This window comes from Delphinapterus leucas, chromosome 5, assembly GCF_059928025.1.
Source record: "Delphinapterus leucas isolate spDelLeu-1000000601 "Yukka" chromosome 5, BTC_Dleu_Yukka2, whole genome shotgun sequence".
Lineage (NCBI taxonomy): Eukaryota > Metazoa > Chordata > Mammalia > Artiodactyla > Monodontidae > Delphinapterus > Delphinapterus leucas.
The window spans coordinates 92,191,711-92,216,216 of NC_143133.1; the positions used below are offsets into that span (position 1 = coordinate 92,191,711).

The 24,506-nt window shown below is 38.4% G+C and overlaps 1 protein-coding gene across 1 annotated transcript in view; it reads left to right on the plus strand.

Moving 5' to 3' along the window:
- The first annotated feature begins 11,206 nt into the window (after positions 1-11,206).
- MRPL1 (mitochondrial ribosomal protein L1) overlaps positions 11,207-24,506 on the plus strand; it is an 86,623-nt gene continuing 73,323 nt past the window's right edge. The window contains exons 1-2 of the mRNA XM_022599518.3: positions 11,207-11,639; positions 23,605-23,670. Coding sequence (XP_022455226.1) covers positions 23,634-23,670 — 37 coding nt within the window. The 5' untranslated portion in view covers positions 11,207-11,639; positions 23,605-23,633. The remainder of the gene's footprint in view (positions 11,640-23,604; positions 23,671-24,506) is intronic.

Consider the following 24,506-nt stretch of genomic DNA (forward strand, 5'->3'; position numbering starts at 1 on the left):
TAATATGTACTTGCAGGGTTGGCATGAAAACAAGTAAAATAGTAAATGTTAATCTTGACAAGAGTAGACAATATTTCTTGACGAAATTAATAAATATAGTATACAGGTTTGTGCTGACTTGTGTTAACACTGAATTTTTCAAAGGTATTTTCAAGGAGCAACTACTGTGCTTTCTTTCATAAGATTTTATCTAAAGTAAAAAAAAAAATCATAAAAACAAAACACACTGACATAATTAAAAGACATAACCACAAGTTGAAAATACTTAAAGCATGTGTTTAATTCATAAATCTCTTCACAAATAATCTCTAGGTAACCATAGCCTGAAAACTTGTAGAAATACACGTATCTGTTTGCACTGGGTTGGGAGGCAGGCATGATGTGTTCTGCTTCCAATTCTGTCATTACATAGTTTTACTACCTTTGGCAATTTGCCACGATTTTCATTTCACAGCTTCGTTGTCTATCAAAAACAGGGGAACAAAAACAGGATATTACATACCCTAAACAACTTGAAGATGAAGATAGCCAAGTGAAAATATTATGAGAAATAAAAATAACAAAAAATGCTATATATTAAGTCTTGTAATTATGTTATTATAATAAGACAAATACATGGTTTTTAAAAGTATGTCTCTTTTGGCTCTCTTCCTGCGATGAATTTCTTTATTATCAGCTAAAATGACTTGCTTGCTGACAGCACACCCTAAGCAGTTCCCCAGAACCAACCTACCCACCTACCTTACTTTTTTCTTCCTCCTTCCTTCCTTCCTTTAATAGCACAGGATTTACAATTGCCTGATAAATTAATGTTTTTACCTGACCAACCCTTTTGATGGATGGAAGAAGATTACATGCTAATGCCTGGGTTGACCTACATAACTGCTTTACCAAAAATACCAAATGTCACTGTGTTCTCTGGCTAAAAGCACTGAGGAAGGACATGCTTTTCTGTTTCCCTTGTTCTTGTTTTTCAGGGCAACCTGCAGTTCTGTGTGGCAAGCATGAGTTAGGGATTGAAATCCGAGAATGATTATATGACATCAACCCAGGCTTTACACTGATATGTGAATCTGTTGATAAAGTTATAGTCAGTTGCTATAGGGATGATTTTTCAGATGAGAAATTTCCATGAAATTTCAAATTTCCAAAAGAATAAAGATGTTCAACCTTTGGATTTATTTTCGTTTGTATTTTTATTGCGTACTTTTAAATTAAAATATCAGCCCATTCAATAGAGAAGTAGAAGTGCCTAAAGAAACCAAGAAGTGGGAAGACAGTGTACATTTATCAAGATTTCACTGTCTGCCACATTACTCTGAAAGCATGCATGGTACCATAATTTCCCTGAAGGATTGTTAAGAATTGATATTTCGTGTTCTCTAAACATTCTATTTGAAGCTTTTTTTTTTGGCTGCACTCCGAGGCTTGTGGGATCTTAGTTCCCCAACCAGGGATCTAACAGGGTGCCCTCTGCAATGAAAGCAGGGAGTCTTAACCACTGGGAAGCCGGGGAATTCTGTGAAGCATTTTTGTATTTCTTTCAGAAACCAAGGACATTTTGGGGGGATTTTTCCCTGTCAACGAAGGACATTTATCATATAGCCTCTAAGTATATGTCCCATACTGTGCTACAGAGACTGTTGAACTAGCTACACTATTTGGGCTGAGGCCCAAGTCAGGGATTCTTTCCCACAGAAATGAAAATGGCCAGTTGGCTGACTTACCCTGCGGCACGTGAGAAGCTGGATCAGCAAGATAGAGAACGGTGGACAGGCAGGGACAGGTGGGACAGAGAGAGGATGGCAGTCCACGTCCTCACGATGAGAGGCACTGAGGAAGCTCTGCCCAGATGTCCAGCTAACATCTCGGAGCTAGAAATACAGTCTTCTCCATCTGATGTGAGAAAGAATGTGCGGAGCTGCACTTTAGATCCCAGCAGCCCTTCACATCTTGTTAATATGGCTAAGTTCTCTCCTTATTTAACACTGTCAATTTTTTATGACCCTGACCTGTTGAAGGAGCCAGGACAATTGTTCTGGTTTGTCTAAAGCTTCCTTGTGTTCTCATTGAGTTTGTTCCACTATCCCCTGTGTTTTCTGTAAACCGAATGTTACATCCAAAAGTTTATTGGATTGAAATTAAACATTTTTGGCTCGACTACAACACAGGTACATTCGGTGTGTCTTGTTACCTCCCATCGGTGTGTCTTGTTACCTCCCATCGGAAGACACATACTATCTGGTTGACTCACAAGAAATGACAATGACTCTGGACCCTGGACTAGAGTGATCACAGTTTTCTCCCCCAGAAATCTAGCTCAATGACATTTTGCCTGTAGAGACCTAATAACTATTTGGTAAAATATAGACTTCTGTATTGTTTTTGCCCTTAAGGACTTTCTACGTTAGTTAAGCCTTAAGTTGGTTTTAGAACCCATTATCTGAGTGTTTTGTTTTGTTTTTATTTTGATGGTAGACTTACCTTCACGATTAAGTTTTACTTGGTATGTTATTAAGATTGGCTTTCATAAACCATCTTGTGCAGTAAACTGTGGCCCAGAAGCACACTGTATGGCAGGGCCAATAAACTAGATGTTAAAATTTTCCAACAGATATTCCACTCATTAAATAATTTGCAGTTTGAAATTTAAAACATGTAATCTAAAATAACTCTTGAAATGTCAAACACTGGGTTTTTTTTAACTGCTGATATACCTACACAAAACAAATTCAGTGAACTTCCACCAGCTGACCTTTAAAATAATCATCAAAGGAATAATGCTCTTTTCTGCGTCAGGGATAATCTTGTTATTTGTGTTTTTTCTAGAATTATTCTCCACTTTTGAATTTAGGTTGTCTATATTGGTGGCCTAATCCCCCAAAATAACCAAGAAAGCACAATATTTCTAATATTTCAAATAATCTAATTTCTTCCTATCTACTTTCCATATATAATATTACATTCCTTCTGTATCTACACTGTGCAGTTTCTCTATAAACAACTTTCAGACTTAACTATTTTGACTGAATGGACAGACCAAATCTGGTTTGTTTTGTTTTTTTCTTGGACAGATTTTTTTTTTTTTTTTTTGAAATAGATCAATCTTTTTTTTTTTTTTGCGGTACACGGGCCTCTCACTGCTGTGGCCTCTCCCATTGCGGAGCACAGGCTCTGGACGCGCAGGCTCAGCGGCCATGGCTCACGGGCCCAGCTGCTCCGCGGCATGCGGGATCTTCCCGGACCGGGGCACGAACCCGCGTCCCCTGCATCGGCAGGCGGACTCTCAACCACTGTGCCACCAGGGAAGCCCTAGATCAATCGTTTGATGTGTAGAGAGCCTCTATGTCACCTTTCAGCTCTAAAATGACTCATGCTCATCTCACATTACAATTTGTGTTCTTTTGTTAACCTTTTCGGTTCCTTCTTTCTATTAACCTGAACTTAAAAGTTCTAATTTCGACATATTTAAGACAATCACTACACAAAACTTTTTCCTATTGCTTGTTATAATTTCTGAAAATTAACCATGGGGAGTCAGTCTTTTGAAAATAAAAACTTCTGTAAAATATATTAAAATATATATCATCCTAAATTAGTATGTCCCAACACCTGCTATGCAGAACACTATTTCCTTGAGATTCTCAGGGTTTAGGGACCAAGGAGATTCTGTGGTCAAATATATACAGGAAATGCTACACACTGTACTTCTCTTGAAAACTCACAATATTCTTAAGCTTAACAAAAAAATTGAAAAGTCCTACCTACAGAAACATGTTTTACTTCATTTACCCCAGTGTTTTCTTTGATATATTGACCACAGAACTCTATTTACTTAACATCCATAAATGTCTCCAAGTAGAGCATAGCTGGGGAAACACTACCTAAACCTATAATCAGCAAACATTTGCTTTAGAATCATTGAACCAGAAAGCTGGAAATCTTGTGTTATTGATCATGTATCTTAAAGTTTTTCAGATTAAGAAATAGACCTTTAAGAGTTAAATGACTTGGCTTAAAAAATAAAGCCAAGATCAGAATCCATATTTCGTTCCCATCTGATTCCTGGGAACTCAAAACAATACAATTCTATAATTCCCTAATTGAAATTAAAAAATTATTTGGTCAAAGTTCTATAGAACTATAGAGCACATAGAAGAGACCTCTTCAGGTGGGTTGCTGTGATCCCATAAGATATTACGGGAAAGGGAGTGTGAGTTTTTGTAAATTTTGTTTGTTTTTTGTTTATAAAAATGGGGTCAATCCATAGGTAATGCTTTGAATCTACTTTTTTCACTTGATTCTATATTGTTAATATATTTTCATGACATTAAATATAATTCTAGAGCACAGTTCTCAACCCCATCAAACCCAACACTCCCCTTTCATAGCAAATATTTTGTAATACTTTATTATCCTTAGATGAAATGCATAGATAATATATTGTATATACATAAACAACTTATAAGAAAGATAATGCCTTAGCTGTGATGTATAGGATAATTAAAAGTCAAGCAATTTATAATGAAATAATATATGAGATGCTCAGGCATGACTTCATTGGAAGGCAGAGTGAAAAAGTTAGATGTTTGTACCTATAAGTAGCTTTCTTTTTTTTAATTTATTTTTTATTTCGGTAACACTAGTTTATAATACTGTATCAGTTTCATGTATACAAAGTTATATTTCTGCTTGTGTATACACTACAGTGTACTCACCACCAAAAATATAGTTTCCGTCTGTCACCATACGGTTGATCCCTTTTACCCATTTCGCCTTCCCTTCCCCCCACTTCCCCTCTCGTATCCATTACTCTGTTCTCTGTATCTGCATGTATGTTGTTGTTTAGTTTTGACTTGTTTCATTTTTGGTTTTGTTTATTTGTTTTCTATATTCCACATAAGAGTGCAATCATATGGTATTTGTCTTTCTCCTGTAGTGTGAATGCAAATGTCGTGACTACAAAAGCAGACTGATAGACAGACGTGGTGATTTGTCATAGGAGTGACACTGGCAGGAGTCACATGATTTTAACAAGATGGTGAACTGCTCTGGGTAAAATTCCAAGCAAAACAAAATACGTTCTTTCTGTTATTTACATAATAACTGCAGTCCTAGAAAAGTTATATTAAAAACCATGAAAAAAACCATTTATGCTTTAGGTAAAATGGAGTTGAGGTCTCGGTTCAGATCATATACACGGATTTTTTACCTACATGAATGTCTAGAGGGACATACGAAAATCACATAGGATGCAAGGGCATGCATCCTTTTAAGTGCAGAACTTTCCCGAGGATTTCAGAACATCTAGCATCTCCAGCCCCTGTCCACTAATCCAAAGTATCACTTCCCACTGCTACTCATGTGATTATCATGTCCAAAATCCTTCCCTACAAATTCTCAAAATGCCCTCACCCATGAGGGGGTACATACTAATTAAGGATTGCTATTGTAGAATGTGTTTTAAAGATTGCTTAACATTCCATTGGGTGGATTACCAACTCTTCACTAAATTCAAGGACACAGTCTGCTTAAATTACCAAATAATCATAATTATTATTCTACCAACTGAGAGCACACGATGTCCCAGACATTTTATTTGCATTTGGTTTTTTAACCTTTACAATTGCCATATTAAGAGGTATTATTTTCCCCATTTTACAGATGAGAAACCTGAGGCTCAAAGATTTCAAGTAACTTTCTTCAAGGGAGCCAGGATCCAAATCCAGGTCTTTTTGATGTATAAGTGCATATACTTAGCCACAACAATATACTGTCAGATGTAGTTTGTATTACTTCTTAGAGCAGCCATTCTCTTTCTGTTCAATTCTTTTGTTACCTTCTGATTCAGCTTCTCTTCATAATTGCCTTTCCTTTCTGATCTTTCTGGAACAATTCTTTTCTGGAAACAAGAGGCTGTTCTGCAGTCCCTCCTTCTCCTGCCTTTTAAAGTGGAGATCTGTGTTAGATTTGGATCTGCTACAATTGGTTCTAATTAATGTCCCTACCTTCAGGCTGTCTCTGAATAAATGACTCAATGTAACTGAGCAAATTCAATTTTTCAAGGAACTTGAGGATTTTTAACCTGAACTAACACATCCAGGGAGTATTCTATTACATGTTCATTGCTTATTTTTCCTCACCAGCCATGCATTTTTTAAATGACTAGATGGTTGCTTTCACTCCCCGACTATTGTCATATGAAATACTATTTCAGTGGCTATGAATGACCTCCTCATTAGTGGAGTGTTTTTTTCCTCCATTACTAGAGTGGAAGTAATTTGAGGACAGAGAACGTATGCAACTATGTTTCTACTATGTTATATTGTAATGCTTGTACCTAATAAATTCATAGTAAATATCTATTGAGTGATGACATGAAGCTCAATTCAGTCTAATTTAGCACAATAATTATAAGCCGAGCATGAATAGACTTCCTCACTTAGATCCTTGGTATTTTGTTTTCCACACCTATAAAACGAGCTGAATTCCTAGAACTGTTACTAAGACACATGAGGTATTTGTGTGCTGCTGGAACTATACTAGCACTAGGGGGAATTTGAGAAGAGTAGCTTCCTTTCCCCCTCTATCTTTTCCCTACAGTCCCCTTCCCTTCACAGAGTACTTTGAGCCAAAGTGTTCAGGATTCAAATTTTGGACTTATGTACATACAGGGTATTTTTTCTTTGTGTGTGAAATGCGTATGGAATTTGGTGGGATATATGGACACAACTAACAAACTTTTAGCTTTCTATTGTTATTATTTTAAAAGATATAGAGCACATTTCCCTAATTAGGAATGAAAGAAGACTCTAGAGCATATAGTACCCTCACTGTATGGACTAACTTTCTCATTATACTGTACTGTATGTGTCTCTTGAGAGAATATTCAGCTTATTATGTTGTGGTACAGTCTGAAGGACCAGGCTTTTCTTGTTGATAATTGTCAAGGCAAGAAGCTAGGTCTCAGACAGGAAAGTTTGATTGAGTGGGTGCGCCCAAAACAGATATGAAATGAAATTTGATCTCCAAAGATCAGGGAGTCAGAATGTTTGGAAATGTACTCTTCATAATTAATATTAAAGATGGCACCCTGGGCTTCCCTGGTGGTGCAGTGGTTGAGAGTCCTCCTGCCGATGCAGGGGACACGGGTTCATGCCCCAGTCCGGGAAGATCCCACATGCCACGGAGCGGCTGGGCCCGTGAGCCATGGCCGCTGAGCCTGCGCATCCGGAGCCTGTGCTCCGCAACGGGAGAGGCCACAACAGTGAGAGGCCCGCATACCGCAAAAAAAAAAAAAAAAAAAAAAAAAGATGGCTCCCTGATCCCCCATATGGGAAACAAGAAGGACGGACACAGATAAGACCTGTTTGTGTCTTTTGTCTTTTTTCCACTCCAGGTTAACACATGAGCTTTGGAGGCAAGGTATAACTTCAACCCAGATTTTCCAAATTCATGCTATTATTTAGCTTTATTTACCTTTTGTTATCCTCCAATCTTTAATAAACTATTTTAGCTGGATTACAGAAAATGAAGGGGTCATTTGTCCATGCTTGGACCAGACTGCCAAAAGGAGGCTCTTCACCCCACCTTCCACCCTCAGCATGGCTGTCTCAATGGCAATCAGTTTAAACACTCCAATGGCCATGGAAAGGCAGAGGAAACAGGCAGGGCCATGCGGCCCAACCGTCTCCTGATCATCTGGAAATTCTTCTAATGCTGAACTTGGAAGATCGGGGTTATATTTTTGTAAAGCAAAACAGAATCCAAGTACATATGACTCATTGCTCTATCCTCAGAGCCTTCCTAGTACATGATGCTCACTAAGAATTTGTATAATAAATAATGAGCCAGCATATACTTACTGAGCTTTGTCTTTCTATGTGCCTATCACTGTGTTTCATAGCCAGCATCTAAACGGCAGTGCAGGCAAGTTTTACTCTGGCTCAACTCAGTACCCTTTGAGTACCTTCTATGAGCAAGGAACTGAGTTAGTTGCTCTGGGAGACACAAGTAAGAATAAGGTATGTCATCTTGCTTCAAGGAGCTAAGAATCTAGTGGTGGAGACAGACACAGACATAAATAACTCTTTCTTTAACGTGTAACCTCAGCGAGGTCTCAAGTTCCCTAACTCATTACCTTTCTCTCTTTTTGTAAGCATTTTTCAACTTCTCTTTCCCTTAAGAACACTCGTGCTTTTGTGCTTCATCTTCCTTGCCTTTTTCACTCCCTTGGCACCATTCTTATGTTCTTTCCTATCAACAATTCTTATTGTTCTAATAGCTCCCTCCCCCCTTTACTTAAGCAAGCTTTGAGCACATCCTTCTTGACTGGAGAAAAGACTTCCCTGGAGGCTTTCTTTGATTATCTTTCAAGTTTGGTTTCTTTTAATTTTTTTTTTTTTAAGTTTTTCTGTACTGCAAGTTGGCAATTCTTAACTTCTGGTAGAATAGCCTTCTGTATATTTTCTTTTTTTTTTTTTTTTGCGGTACGCGGGCCTCTCACTGTTGTGGCCTCTCCCGTTGTGGAGCACAGGCTCTGGACGCACAGGCTTAGCGGCCATGGCTCACAGGCCCAGCCACTCCGCGGCATGTGGGATCTTCCCGGGCCGGGGCACGAACCCATGTCCCCTGCATCAGCAGGCGGACTCTCAACCACTGCACCACCTGGGAAGCCCGCCTTCTGTATATTTTCTCCAGAAGATATTTAGGAAATGTTTTATTAGTAAAGTGAAAAATCTGTACCTAGTGTGTTTCTCTCCCCCATCCTCCCTTAACACATAATATATTACAGAAGCTGGTTAAAATTCTTCATGGTGAATGTATGCATGCTGTCTATTATAAACAATGTTGCCTCATTAAAATCGGATGAGACAATAAAAATCATTATCTGACTTGTGTAGCAAAGATCCAACAAGATGAATTAAGGCAAAAAATATAATGCCATTCTAAATCTCACCAGTTTTTTCTAATTTTAGTGAAAGAAGAAAAATGAAATACTACTTTGCATTTTTAAACAAATATTTTATTACTATAGTTCTGATTTTGTAGAGCAGTTTACAATTTACAAAACTTTTTGATGTACTAGCAGCTCATTCGATCTTTAAAACCACATTGTTTTGAAAAAATCAGAGTTATGTCACAACTGTCATTTTTAGTAGATAAGAAAACTCAGAGATGCCAAATGACATCTTTAAACTCACAAGATCTGCTTATATGCGGCAGATCTAGATCTCAGATACAAGCATTCTAAACTTTAGAACATGATTCTTCTACATCTTCATGCTATACATTATTTCATAAGGCTATTTATATTTACGCATAAATGAGATTTTAATTATGTCAAAATTTCTGAATCACAACCTCTATTGTAGAAATATTTTTCACTAGACACTTGTGTAGCAAATTAATATAGATTGTGTGGTTATCTAGTAGGACAAAACATCTCATCCTTTAGAATCCGGACTTTAGCAACTACTAACGCAGAGAGTGCTTCCTGAAGCACAGGAGCTGGAGGAACCCAGGAGACAGACTCTATAGGTCTAAATAATTGCATGGAATCCAAAGAGAGCTCTCTAATGAGCTATATTTTGAAGACTGCATGAGACTGAGAACACTTACCCAATTGTCTACGTCAATGAATTAGCACCAATTATCAAAATTTTGGAGAGTTAGGGGGCTATTATAGTATTAAATGAATGGAACAATGATCTGACTTTTCATTCAAATGAAGTTTTGTGGAATACGATTTATATCAGTGAAACAAATGGGGCAGCTACAATTACTTGAAATCAAGGTAAATGAATAGAAATCATCAGAGAGTTTTTAATTGAGATATAATTGACCTAAAACATTAGTTTCAGGTGTACAACATAATGATTTTATATACGCACACACATATATATATATATAGCTAGATAATCACCACAATAAGTCTAGTTAGCATCCATCATCACACATAGTTACAAATTTTTCTTTTTTCTTGTGATGAGAACTTTTAAGATCTCCTCTTTTAGCACTTTCAAATATACAATACAGTATTATTAACTATAGTCACCATATTACACATTACAAACCCAGGACTTATTTATGTTATAACTGGAAATTTGTACATTTTGACCACCTTCACCCATTTTGCCTCACCCCTTACTCCCCACCTCTGGAAACCAATCTGTTCTTTGTGTCTCTGAATTTGGGGGTTTTTATTTTTTCTTCTTAGATTCCACATATAAGTGAGATCGTATGGTGTTTGTCTTTCTCTGACTTATTTCACTTAACATAATGTTGTCCTAAATGGCTGGATTTCCTTTTTCTTTATGGGTAATAGTATTCCATTTTGTGTATATGTATATTCTCACATCTTCCTTAACCATTTATCCATCTATGGACACTTACATTCTTTCCATGTCCTGACTACTCTAAATAATGCTGCAGTGAACATGGGTGCAGATGTCTTTTTGAGTTTGTATTTTTATTTCCTTCAAATAAATACCCAGAGGTGGAATTGCTGGATCATATAGTAGTCCTATTTTCAGTTTTTTGGAGGAACTTCCATACTGTTTCCCGCAGTGGCTGCACCAACTTACATTCCCATCAATCATGCACAAGGGTTCCTTTTTCTCCATATCCTCGCCAACACTTGTCATTTCTTGTCTTTTTGATAGTAGACATTCTAACAAGTATGAGAGTGGCTTTGATTTGCATTTCCCTGATGATTAGTGATGTTGAGCACCTTTTCATATACCTGTTGTTCATCTATATGTCTTCTTTGGAAAAATGTCTATTCAGATCCCCTGCCCATTTTTTAATCAGAGGTTGTTTGTTTCTCTGTTGAGGTGTACGAGTTCTTTAGATATTTTGGACATTAACCCCTTATATGAGAGAGTTTTCTAATAGAAGGATTAGATGGGAATGACAAACTAAAAGTGAAGTAAATATGAAAGATCTTAAAATGTATTACCTTCAAAAGTCTTCAGTAGTCTTGTATATGTCTAAGTCACATAAGACTAAGTCTTATAAGTCTCATAAGTACATAAGTCTCATGCACTTAGCTGCTTGCCATTCTGAAAGGCAAACTGCAAATCAGCCAATGATAAACACATTTTTAAAATCTCTTTCTTTTCCATACGTCTCATGTAAGACCAGCTCCCAACTAACAAAAAAATTTCTTTCCAAAAATTTATTTTTAAGATAGTTGTCTGGGACTTCCCTGGTGGCGCAGTGGTTAAGAATCCACCTGCCAACGTAGGAGACACGGGTTCGAGCCCTCATCTGGGAAGATCCCACATGCCGTGGAGCAACTAAGCCCATGTGCCACAACTACTGAGCCTGTGAGCCAAAAGTACTGAAACCTGCGCACCTAGATCCTGTGCTGTGCAAGAAAGGGAAACCACCGCAATGAGAAGCCCGCTGGCCGCAACTAGACAAAGCCCGCGTGCATCAATGAAGACCCAATGCAGCCAATAAATAAATACATAAATAAATAAATAAACTAAAAAGAAAAGAAGAGGAGTGGCAACAAAGGCACCATATTAAAAAAAAAAAAAAAAAAGATGGTTGTCTAACAGCCTATGTTTACATCCTGAGTGTTTGTGAATTGGATGTGTGTCACTCAGGGAGTATAACAATATCAAAATCAGGTAAGTAAATTCAGTAAGGTCATTCAAGATGTGGATTAAAATCTCTATCAGCTCTTATTTCTATTATACTTTTATTTCTATGATTATACATTTGCAGACTAAGATGTGGCATAAAGCAAAGAAAGCATTAGAACAGAAATATATCGGCATCCGTTTTTCATATAATTGAGAAAAGAGCCTGATCCATGATGCTTAAAAAATGCAACAGGCTCTGCATATACTCCTAGAATTTAATACTGGGTTTTGTTCTGGCTGCTGGAAAGTCTTTTGATTGAAAACATCTTATGAGCAGTTCACGTGGGGCATATAGAATGTTTTACTCAGAAAGAAGACTAATTTGTTAATCTTGCCTTTGATGTCTCTTGTACATTGCTTTGTTTTTCTGCTCTCAGTAGTAATTTCTTGGAAGTCATAAAGGATTGTTAAGCAACTAATCATGTTGTATTTTGTATATTTATCTTAAAATTTTATCTGTTTTTTTCAAATTTCATTTTGCTTTCTTTGGGAGTTAATGTCTCCTGGAAGCTTCTTTCCCTGCTATAGTACCCTAACCTGGGTACAGACCCAGGTCCTGAGTTGACTGCTTAACCAGCCAGAAGTGTAATTTTGGAAGAATCTCTTCACCTCTTGGACCTCAATTTTTTACCTATAAAACGAGAAGTTTGGCCTTGATATCCTCTCAGGGTATTCCTTCTTAAATATTCACTGACCTAAAGCAGGTGTTCAAAAAAACTCATTGAAGGAATAAACATTAGCCTGTTTTTCACATGCATGTTTGGCCAGAATCATGAGGGTCTCTCAGATCCAAAGGAGAGTATAAACTGGGAAAGGGGATATACTAAAGGCCTCCTTGCTGGAAATATCCAATATGTGGTATCATGAAGTTCAAGTCTAGCAATCATTAACAGGACAAGCTAAAGCCCTGTGAAGAGTGAAGACAAAATTTTGATACTGTGATTGTTTTGAAGTTTTCAACTCTTACTTTTATGGACATCAATAGGACTGTGGAGGGGTTGGAGAGAGACATATGTTCCTGCACCCTGCTACTTAAACACTAGAGTGAGAAGGAAACTCACTGATCAACTGGGAGAGGCACACAGTGTTTGCAGTCTTTGGGTAACAAGATTCTCTTGGGCTTTCACCAATTATAGAGGAGGTTTAACTCTCAAATTTCCCAGTACTTTGGAAATTTCTACTCTCTTGGGTCACCTACTATAATTTAGTGCATAGGAAAAAAAAGTGCTGGATGAATAAACATGCTAACAGTGGTTATTCCTAGGGAGTGGGATTACTGGAGAGAGCCTTCCATTTTTACTTTACACACCTTAGAATTATTATATTACTTTTGTTATAAAAGTAATCCAGACATCCAGACATTTCAGGCAATGGGTGTGATTCTCAGGCTGAAAAAAAAAATTCTTTATTTTTTTAATTTTATTTATTTATTTATTTATTGTGGTACGCGGGCCTCTCACTGTTGTGGCCTCTCCTGTTGCGGAGCACAGGCTCCGGACGCGCAGGCTCAGCAGCCATGGCTCACGGGCCCAGCCGCTCCGCGGCATGTGGGATCTTCACGGACCGGGGTACGAACCTGTGTCCCCTGCATCGGCAGGCGGACTCTCAACCACTGCGCCACCAGGGAAGCCCATTTACTTTCTTTTTTTTAAATAAATTTATTTATTTTTGGCTGCGTTGGGTCTTCGTTGTTGCGCAAGGGCTTTCTCTAGTTGTGGCGAGCTGGGGCTACTCTTCATTGCGGTGCACAGGCTTCTCATCGTGGTGGCTTCTCTTGTTGCGGAGCACAGGCTCTAGCCACCCGGGCTTCAGTAGTTGTGGCTTGCGGGCTCTAGAGCACAGGCTCAGTAGTTGTGGCGCACAGGCTTTGTTACTCCACGGCACGTGGAATCTTCCAGGACCAGGGCTCGAACCTGTGTCCTGTGCATTGGCAGGTGGATTCTTAACCACTGCGCCACCAGGGAAGTCCCTCCATTATGGTTTATCACAGGATATTGGATATATTTCCCTGTGCTATATAGTAGGACCTTGTTGTTTATCCATTCTATATATAGTGGTTTGCATCTAGTATTTCAATTTCTAAAAGAATTATTAAATAAGCATTTTATGTTGACAAAACTCTTTGATATTATTTAATTAGGTTTTCCTCACGACTACTCTTCTGGTGCTATTACCTGAGTTTTTTAAAAGTTATTAAATGAATGAATGGATGGATGAATAAATGCTTTGCTTAAGATCCCGAAGGTAAGAAATGGCAAAGACAGGTTGAAGTTCATTGACTCTGTCTCCCCAGACTACTGTTTGGCCCCCTGAGCCCTGTTGTCTCCCCAGAACAAAGAGGTAGTACTGCAATGCTTCTTTTTCCATGGCAGTAAATAAGTGGGTCATTTGCTGTAGTAAATGCTTGACAGGAAAAGATGAAAGAGTAAGCCAAATAAGAAATATCTACTTACTGCAGGTACAGCTTAGCATCTTGGTTATAACTTATCTATAAGAAATGTTATGGTCATCATTAGCAAGTCTTTCCAGTCTTTAAATATACAAACTCATGTCTTCTCCAGTGCCAAAAAATAATTTCTCTGTGTTCTATGCCTGGGAAGATAGAGAGAGAGGGATAGAATGAACAAAGTTAAAATGGATCTGAAATACTGAGATTTCTTTGCTATATTTTATTGAATTTCACATTTTAAAATTGAGTTGGAATTGTTCTTACTAAAAAAAATGGTATTGATGGATACACTTTGAAAAAAGAAAGGGAAAATTAAGGTTTTGGCAGTAGGTCAGTTTTTACTAAATCTATTTTCCTTTCTTTTTTTCCCTTATTACATTTGTATTGAGTCTTTTCCTGTAGTTTTTTGGGACTAAGCTAGTAGCTATAGAGGGAAACTTGTTTGTATGCACAAATGAGTTTTTTCCCCTACTTCCTTTGATGTTCATATGAATTTTTATTAAATTTCTTTGGCTTTGGATATTTACCTCTCTAGATCTTTCGTGTTCTGAACAGCATTTTCCTTTCCATCTATTGTTCATGTGAATTAGGCATTCACGGTTGCATTTACAAACTGTTGTGGAAATAAAAAGTTTTTCTTTGTGGCATGCAACTCTTAGAGCACAGTCCACTCTTGGTGGGTGCCAGTTATGCCTGGTACCTATCCCAGTCTAAGCACTAACACAGGTGGTTGGCTGACACCAATGTTGAATTACAGCTTTCGACTAATAGATACAAAATCCCTATTGTTTCATAGTTCTATTTGGAAACACAAAGGTTCTTTAAATGATTTGTTTTTGTTTTTTTTCTATTCCAAACTCTTTTTCTTAGCTTTATCCGCCTCTGAAATATTTGCCAGTGTTATGTCTCAGTATAATCACTGATAAATGTACATTATTATTGTGCTGACTTTAATTCCTTACTAAAATTTAAATATATTTGAGATATTATTAATACCCACTTACAATATTCTTTTGATTCTTAATATGGAACAAATCCTGCTGGATAACATTATATAAAACAGTGATTTGATTTACTAAAAGTAAACCTTAGTAATGAAAATTCCTACCCTTTGGGCTTATGAATTATTTTAAATGTCAAAATCTGCCGAGAAAAATCAACTGTATTCCCCTCCTAGGCAATTAGTTACGACCAGAAGCGAAGAAAAAATTGAAGTGCTTTTTAAAAAATATTGTTACAGCATTAAAAATTTATCTTGAGTTTCTAATACAGAATGTCTAATAGAAATCCCCCTGTACCAAAGATGCAGCCCACTTGTAGACTTTTGTCTGGGAAAAAATCATTTAGAAATAATTGCTTTTTAGTACTGCTACATTATTAAGTTCTATTCTCATTTTTAATGGAATGTGGCAGATATCACTCACTTTCATGAGTGTCAAAGGAGTTTTGTGATGAAATTATTACAGTTTCTCCCGTCTTTATTAAAATCCTCAATCCCCAAGGATTACAGTGATAAACCAACTCAGTTTAGCAGGCCAGAACTGCTCTTTCTGGTGGGTCTCCCACAAGTCTTCCCTGGTTTCCAAACTTCCTAAGCCACTTCCTTTCCCAGAATTCTCTCTGACAGTCTCTGCTCCTGGCAATGCCAAACCCCACCCAGAATCCCCTGTTGACCTTCCATTGCAAACTCAGCAGTGAAATCCTCCCAAATACCAACCTTCTTTCCAGTTAATTTGAGATTCCTCTAGGGCAGTGGCTTTCTAGTGTTTTCCCCTACAGGCAGCAGCAGTATCTCATCACCTAGGAACTTGTGAACAATGGAAATTCTCCTGTCACATGCTAGACCTATTGAATTTGAAAGGGGTGGGGCCTATTGTGTATTTTAACCAGCACTTCTGGAGATGCTGACCCACAGCCCTAGGGCAGAGATCCACTAATATCCATCTCACCCTCAGACTCTCACTTGTTTTCACGGTAAGTGCTCAAGGAGGCTTTCATATGAAACCAATCCATCTAAACAAACAAAAACAAAAACAGTTGCCTAAACTTGGTTAACTGAAATACATTAATCTGAAGCTAATTTTCCCAAAGCTTATTACTTAATGATGACAGTTGTTAATGACCAATTTACCTAAAATTCAGCCTCCTTTGAGTATTTTTTACCACCCTATCAGTTTCCACACCTACACATTCTTCAAGTTAATAATGAAAGTTCTACTTTCATTCCAAACCTGGGATTCTCCCCACCTGGGCTTAGTCTTTTTCTCTTATTTGTTCCCATAGTGAGTTAGCAGTAGGTTTCTCCCTTGTATAACGTTATACGTATTTCTTGTGAGCAAAATGCTCTTAGTTTTCTGGTTATGTCTCATACAATGCATTATGCATATTAGACATTTGACACGTGCTTGCAATGGCAGTACAGTATAATAGCTGAGAGTATAGCCTGGAGCCAAACCTTGTGTTCAGTTGCCACCCCCTTTACTTACTAGCTTTGTGACTTTGGGTATGTTTTTAAATACCACTCTATGCCTCAATCTCCTTACCTACAAAATGGGCATAATATACTAGTACTCAACTCATAGGCTGTCATAGAATAAAATGCTTTTATATGTAAAGCACCTAGAACAGGGCCAGCCATGAAGTATTATATAAGGGTTAGTTATTATTTCCTTAGTTTCCAAATTCTATTTCTGCTTTTATTCAACTATCTGTTTATGTCTTCATTTCCTTTTCAATGCCCCTTCTTAATTTACACCCTCTGCCTCATTTGGATTTAATAGAATAATTTTGTCACAAAAAATAAAATGTTACCACTTTTAAAAAGTTGAGATGTATGCTTTAAATAGTTCCTATTCTCTGGTATAGTAATTGTTTTTCTAGAACTCTAATTTTTTTTAATAATAAAAATACTTAGCAAAATCTATGGATGAAAATATTCATTTTAACATTATTAATAATAATAGAGGGCTTCCCTGGTGGCGCAGTGGTTGAGAGTCCGCCTGCCGATGCACGGGACACGGGTTCGTGCCCCGGTCCGGGAAGATCCCACATGCCGCGGAGCGGCTGGGCCCGTGAGCCATGGCCGCTGAGCCTGCGCGTCCGGAGCCTGCGCTCCGCAACAGGAGAGGCCACAACAGTGAGAGGCCCGCGGAACACAAAAACAAAAAAAACAAAAAATAAAAAAATAAAACAGTCGGTCACCAAGGATACACTTAGCGGGGTGGACAGAATAAAGAAAGGATATAGTTGGTAGCAAATAGAGTATAACCAGTACAGTATTCTTTTAAAATAAGAAATTATCAATAGTTAGCAGATTATAGCAAGGAGAAACAATGTCAGGAAAAAATGAGTATAAGACATTGAAGCATTTTTGTAGCAGGTGGATTTTTGGCAACATGATAAGAACAGTTTTGTAAAAATAAAGCTTCCTTCTAATCTACTAAATTATTTGAAAGAGGCAACATAAATGACAAAGGAGGATTAGCCAGTGAGCATAATTTATTCAGATTTTGCCATGAATTGTGATAATGCTTTCTTACTGTAGACTATGAAGGATACTTAATTCTCATAGAATAAGAGATATGATAAATAGTCATAGGTAACTTGATAAGATTTAGGAAATTAGACCGGGATTTCATATTAATTCAGTTAATAGTAAGTTAAGATATATGGTCCAGTGTGTCATATTTTATTTTGTAAATTTTATTATATACTTTATAGAAAGGTACAAGGGAAAAAACCCTGCTAATCTTTGGCCAAAGAAAATTTAGGAGAATTAAACATTAAATGAAACCTAGTAAATAATTGCGCAACCTTATTGTAAAAAAATATAATCATACTTGCTTGTCTTACTCTCAGAGCATTTTCTGCACGCAGCTGGTGTTTTCCAGACTGAGGGTGAACTAGAATTTCAGTATTTCTCTGCCTTTAGGACATGGCCAATAATTATTGGTTCTATATTTCACCCTAAAATGCTCGCAAGCTCTCCCAAGTTCTGGATGGATGTAAGGATCGTAACAAGGGAGCTTCTCACTGGGCGTTCCCAAACACATTTGCTACTGCCTGGCATCAGCGCTTTTTGTCCTCTTCTGCTGCTTTTGGTTACTGTCTGTAAGAAAGGCGCCAAAGCCATCAAAGCTGTCCTGAGTGTGTCAATGCACATGGCATTGAAGAGTTTCTCTGATGTCCTCCCTGTTACCTGGTTCCCATAGACAAGAAGTTCTGTGCTCACAGGTCCCCCAGAGGTCTCAGTGCAATGTCTTTTATACATTTTTCTTTTGCCTCCCTGCCCAGATTCTAACGCTCATCCTTGGAAGGCAGCATGCAGGAACAGGGCCCTGAAGAACACATCCAGAATTGCCTTCCCTTCACACTGGTCCTGTGCCCTTCAGATGCTCTCACCTCCCTTAGGATGAACTGCTCCTCAGAGCCATGCAAAACACACTGCAGGTCCTTTGTCCGTCCAACACGTGTCTGGATCTTAGGGTGCACACCACTTGGGTTAAGTGGAACCCTCCCGTAACATAGCCACTACTTCCTGAATCCGTTATGTGTGCTGTGTAAATGGTGAATTGTGGTAACCCTGCAGAAATCCCAACCCTCACGGTCAGCCATGGAAGGGGTTGGGCCTTTCCCTATAGTGGAGCCTTGAGCACTAGGGTGTCTTACTCTCCCTAATCTTCTGTAGCCCTCCCCCGGAGAGGGTTCAGGAGAGCGATGCATTCTTGTATCTTCTTGAAGAATCACATGTTTTCTGCCAGTTATAATGGTTCAAACTAATGAAAGATAAGCAATTACCAGTACATATTTTAGAACCTAAATTATGACAGTTGAAAAGAAATTTTATCCAGTATAAAATTTCCATTCTTATCTCTATGCCCAGCCATTATTATTTTCCTTTGATTTTTGGAGAAATCTATTTATTTTTCTAAGTACAATCTATTTTCCCTGATGGGTCAGAAATGCTAATTACTCCCACCCCTTGGGTCCCCGCATATCCCTTTGACCTGTTGTGTTTTTGTTTTTGTTTTTTGCTTGGGTTAGAGCTCTGTCATCTGTCCCAGAGGAGCCAGAAAAGCATCTATTATTTATCCATTAAAAATTAACCCTTATCAATTATCCATAGTTATTTAGCGTACATTCACAAGGTGTCACTGAAGCTGAGGAACTGCAGTGGAGAATCAAATGCCACAAAAATGTTGTCATTCCTATTTTCAGATGGAAAAACTGAGGCACTGGGTGGGGACACAGCTTGCTGGGGTTGGCCATGCCACGAAAACCTGAACTGAACCTCTGGCTTCTTGATTGTTAAAGCCCACTCCACTCTGAGCCTCTTTTCTTCCCATGCCATCCCCTATTCCCTCCAACACCACCACTGTTCTACCTCTTCCACCTGATAACCATGGGAAGAAGAAAAAGGCTAACCCAGTAGCAACAACAGCAAAACCGTTAGACGGAATAAAATAATTTAGACCAAGATGAGATGCTGCTATACATGGGTGAATACTGGAGTATTTGATTCAATATTTTTCAGATAAAAAAAACTAAGAAATAATTACTTAATCTTAATACGAAGATTCTTAACCCCTTATTAGTCCCTAATCAGACCTTGGAAAGGAACTCAGCCTCTGTCTGACCTAATTTCAAAGAAAGGACCTGAAAGGAGTGCAACAACAAAATGTCAAGTTCACTTCTAAGTCAACAAAACAATAAAGCCACACAGCACAGAAGGGAGGACGAGAGTCACATCCTTTTAATCCTTACTGCTTCCTCTCATGAGTTTGCACACTCTTCTATAAAAATAAAACCTCTTCCTGAGAATTGCTTTGTTGCTATTGTTACTTTTCTCAGATTTATAACATTAAAAAAATGCATTGCCATGTTTTAGATAAATATTTCAAACAAGTTTTACCTCTGCGTGCATTAGAGATTAAAAAAAAAACTAACTCCAATTAGTGTTTTTTTGGTGCTTGTGATTTCCACCCTTGGCTTTGAAGTAAAAAAATAATGTATAGGTGCTTACATGTTATTTACTTTCTTCCACACACTCTGATATTACCTGGCCATTTTCTAATGTAAAACACTGGCATGAAAAATATTGAGTCAGGGCTTCCCTGGTGGCGCAGTGGTTGAGAATCCGCCTGCCGATGCAGGGGACGCGGGTTCGTGCCCCGGTCCGGGAGGATCCCATATGCCGCGGAGCGGCTGGGCCCGTGAGCCATGACCACTGAGGCTGCGCGTCCAGAGCCTGTGCTCCGCAACGGGAGAGGCCACAACAGTGAGAGGCCCGCGTACTGGAAAAAAAAAAAAAATTGAGTCATAGGTGTATGTATGTATAAACACCAGAGTTTCAGGGTGGCAGTGAAGCAGGAGGGGGCGGGAGTGATGGTCAAATGCACTGACTGGGTTGTTAGGCTCGAACACTACTTGTGTGGCCTTGGGCAACTCACTAACTTTTCGGAGCCTCAGTTTCTTTATCTTTAATTAAGCAAGCTACTACATGCTTAGCACAATGTCCGGCAAGAAATATGTGTGTGATACATGTATACTGCTGGTTACAAACATAGACTCTGGAGTCAGGCATCCTGGATTCAAATCCCAACTCAACTATGCACTAATTGGGCAAGTTACTGAACTTCTCAGTGCCTCTGTTCCTTCATCTGTAGCCAGAAATTTGAGTATCATATAGAGGGCTTATACATCTAACTTTTCAATCTCTGAGATTCCATGATTAAGGCTTTGCTACTAATTCTGGCAGAGAGCTGCCAATTCATGCATCTTCACTAGAATAACTAGAGTCCCATGATTTTAATTAGGTCTTTGTTGGTTTAGAAAATAAAGACATTCACTGGTGATAGCTCAAGAAAACAGGAGTTGTTGTAGGGATACATATGGTAGATACGGATCTCACAAGAAGGCAGGGAGAGGAACAGTGATACTGCAGGCTTGACGGAAATAGGAACTGAGGCAGCATTTGCTATCTTCCTCTCAGAGGCGGGTGGCTCTCTTTCTTCTTCATGGTATTTCTGCTTTCCAAGGCATCCTCACTCCATTCTATTCTTGAAACTGACTGGCTTCATGTGACTCTACTCAGGCATCATTTCTGCTTGCTAATAACCCCAGCTTGCCTTTCAAGGCTTCTCTAGCCTTGAATCTATGCCATGACCTTACAGCTTGAGTTCTCCCACCTAAATGTTTCAGCCCTTCATTTTCCCAATTCCAGTTCTGTGAGAAGGATGACTGGCCCAGCTTCTCTTTTCAAGCCAGATCACTGGCTACAGTATGAACAGATTTTCCTTGAGTCAGATGGTTTCCGCTGATCCAAATAGCTGGGGCTTGTGGAATTTTATTTATGTGGGAGAGGAAAGTTTCCAACAGCAGCAGATGTAGGCAGGGCAGGAAGTTAGTGATATTTCTAGTATCTCCACTGAGTGATGGAGGTCATGGAGTTTACACCTAGAAATTTGGGAATCCACTTAAGTTTATACTCTGTATTAGGAAGAGACCTATTCATAAGGTTCTGCTTTGGGACTAACGATGGAAATATGAATTTTGCTCCAGGATGTGTTCTAGGGCCTTGCTACTCAAAGTGTGGTCCACGGACTAGCAGCCTCAGTATCACTTAGGAGCCAACAGATTTCTGACAAGAAATCAGAATCTCAGGCTCTACCTCAGACCTACTAAATTAGAATCTACATATTAATAAGATTCTCAGATGATTTGTATTCACATTAAAGTTTGAGAAGTGTGGCTCTAGGATGAATTGGTTTAGTGTAGGCCTTCTAAAAGTAACCAAAGGCTTTTACTAAGAAACTTCCAGTAGTGCTGTAGTCATGTGAGAACCAAGAGCTATGTTGTCAGAATTTTGTGAGTTGGTTGATTTGATGTATGACAGCTTGAAATCATCTATTCTGGGAATGTTTACACCATGGAGATTGGCAAATACTATAAATTTGTGTCTTTTGTACTGGAAGGCTGGTTGTCAAACATTTACCAGCATTCCACTGGACAGTTCTAAACCTCCTAATTCAATCTGGAATTAAAACAATCTCCTAGGGGTTGTTGGACAGAGAAACTCCCATATATGGAAAGGACAAGACAAAATGAGTTTCAATTCTTCACCAAACTTTCAATCTTCTAAGAAATTATTATTCTAGATGGTGATTTCTTTATTAAAACAATAATCTGAGTATAAAGTAAGCACAAGGAGGGAAGGGAACCTAGGATGGTAATACTTAAAATCCAGATAGGTAGACAGGCAGACATTGAAAATTCTCCCAGCTGACAGCTGGACAGTTTTGGAGCTGAAATCCAGATGTGGAATAGCAGTTTCTGTATAAAGGAGAAGATAAGAGTGGGTAGAGTCTGGTCATAGAGACATACCCCATGGGGAAATTCATGCTTTTATTGCTTATATTATATCGAGTATAAAATTGTTAAATAAAACGACTCCTCCCCAAGTTAATGATAGGTATGGATGTAAACGTTTTGTGATATTACATAGGAAGTGGATTTTAAAGTGTGGTCTCTAGACTAGTATATAAACATCACCCAGGAACCTATTATAAGTGCAAATTAATGAGCCCTGCCCCAGGCCCACTGGATCAGAAACTCTGGGGGGTAGAGCACAGCAATCTGAGTTTTAACAAGCCTTCTGGGTGATTCTGTTGCACACTAATGAAGTAGGAAATGTCACAGAGTTCCGTTTTTTGTCCAGAGTACTCATTTTCAACTTGAACTACAAATGGGAAGAGACTCTTCTTGCAAAGGAGTTTCCAGCTCAATTGGAAGACAGTTGAGAAAGGAGAGAACACAGATCAAGAGAACTATAAGGTTGGGCAAATATTGAGAAACTTTTCCCAAGGAAATTAGCCAAGCAGGCAGCTGGCATGATGCCAAGGCTCCTGGAGAGTAAAAACCTTCCTAGAAATCAATTGGGAAAAGTTGCTTTAAAGTGAACTTTGAAGAAGTACGTAAGCACAGCCTAAAGACTTTCTGAAAATACTAATGAGTTCTCATATAAAGAAGGTGACATCCTACCACATATAGGAACAAGAATAGCATGTACCATATTAAGAATTAAGCAGATATTGGAAGAAAGGTTAGTAGAACAGCGTATTCAGTTTACCTCTCTGGTTAAGAGCTCTCCCTGGTTCCTTAGTAATGACAACATTTAACATTTAATGAGTGTTTACTCTGTGCCAGGTATGGTAGCGAGTACCTCAGTAAATTATCTCACAGGTGAGGAAACTAAGGCCCAGAAAGGTATAGTAACTTGCCCCAAGTCACACAACTAGTAAGTGATGATACTGGGATTCAAACCTGGGAAGTTTTGCTCCAGAGCACCGCTGTTTAACTAAAACGCTCTATTGCTTCTCTTGAATGAGAACCTCATTGTGTGTTAAATATTTAGAGCCTTGGAGTTCCCATCTCAGAGTGTGCATTTTCGTGGTTTTTACAAGTCTCAAGCTAAATAACCTCTTTATATATTATTATATATAGATAACTGGACTCTGGACCCCACCTGACTAATGCTATCAAGTTCTGGTGCCCAAAGTGGACAATCAGGTAAGCTGCACCTCTACAGGACATTGCTTCAATAAAGCTACTACTACAAGCACATTAAATGTTACTCTAAATCCTAATATCGGATGTTTAAATTCTCTTATTATAACAGGAGACATAAAGAAGCACACACATGGGGGCCAACTGATCCCAACTACGAAAAGGAAGGGATGTAGAGTCTAAGGACCAGAATCTCTAATCTGGATGTTTGGTTTTTGTCTGAGATAAATTAAGTGAAGTTGCTCTAATTCTGGCATTTACCCTTACATGAAATTCATTTTTAAGTATCACGAGAGCAACGGCTCTTTTATTCACCATATCTGTGCATAGCCAAGCACACTGCTTGACACATGGCAGGCACTCATGTATTTGTGAAAGGAAGGGAGGAAGGGTAAGGAGGGAGACAGGAAAGAAAGTTATAAAGGTAGATTCAGTTTTTTCTAATTTTTTTTTGTATAACAGCCATAAATGGGTGTGGAACTTTTGAAGTAACTGCTTAGGTGTTGGCAAGGCAGGCAAATAAATTAGAAATCTTATACTTCATGTAGATAAGTACAGTATACAAATACAAAATAAAGCATTTATGAAAATCCTACTTTGATCCAGTCCTATGGGCAGCTTCATAGAAGCAAATCTGCAAGCTTGCCATTCTAATCGAGTCAATAATTCATGTGTGCATATAACATTCACTTATTCAACAAATATTTGTTGAGAGCCTCCTATGTGCCAGGCAGGTAGTACGTGCTGAGTTTACAAAAATGAGTAAGACATGATTTCTGTTCCCAAGAGCTCAGATGATTAGTTGAGAAAAACAGATAACGTGGTGATGGTCACACAAC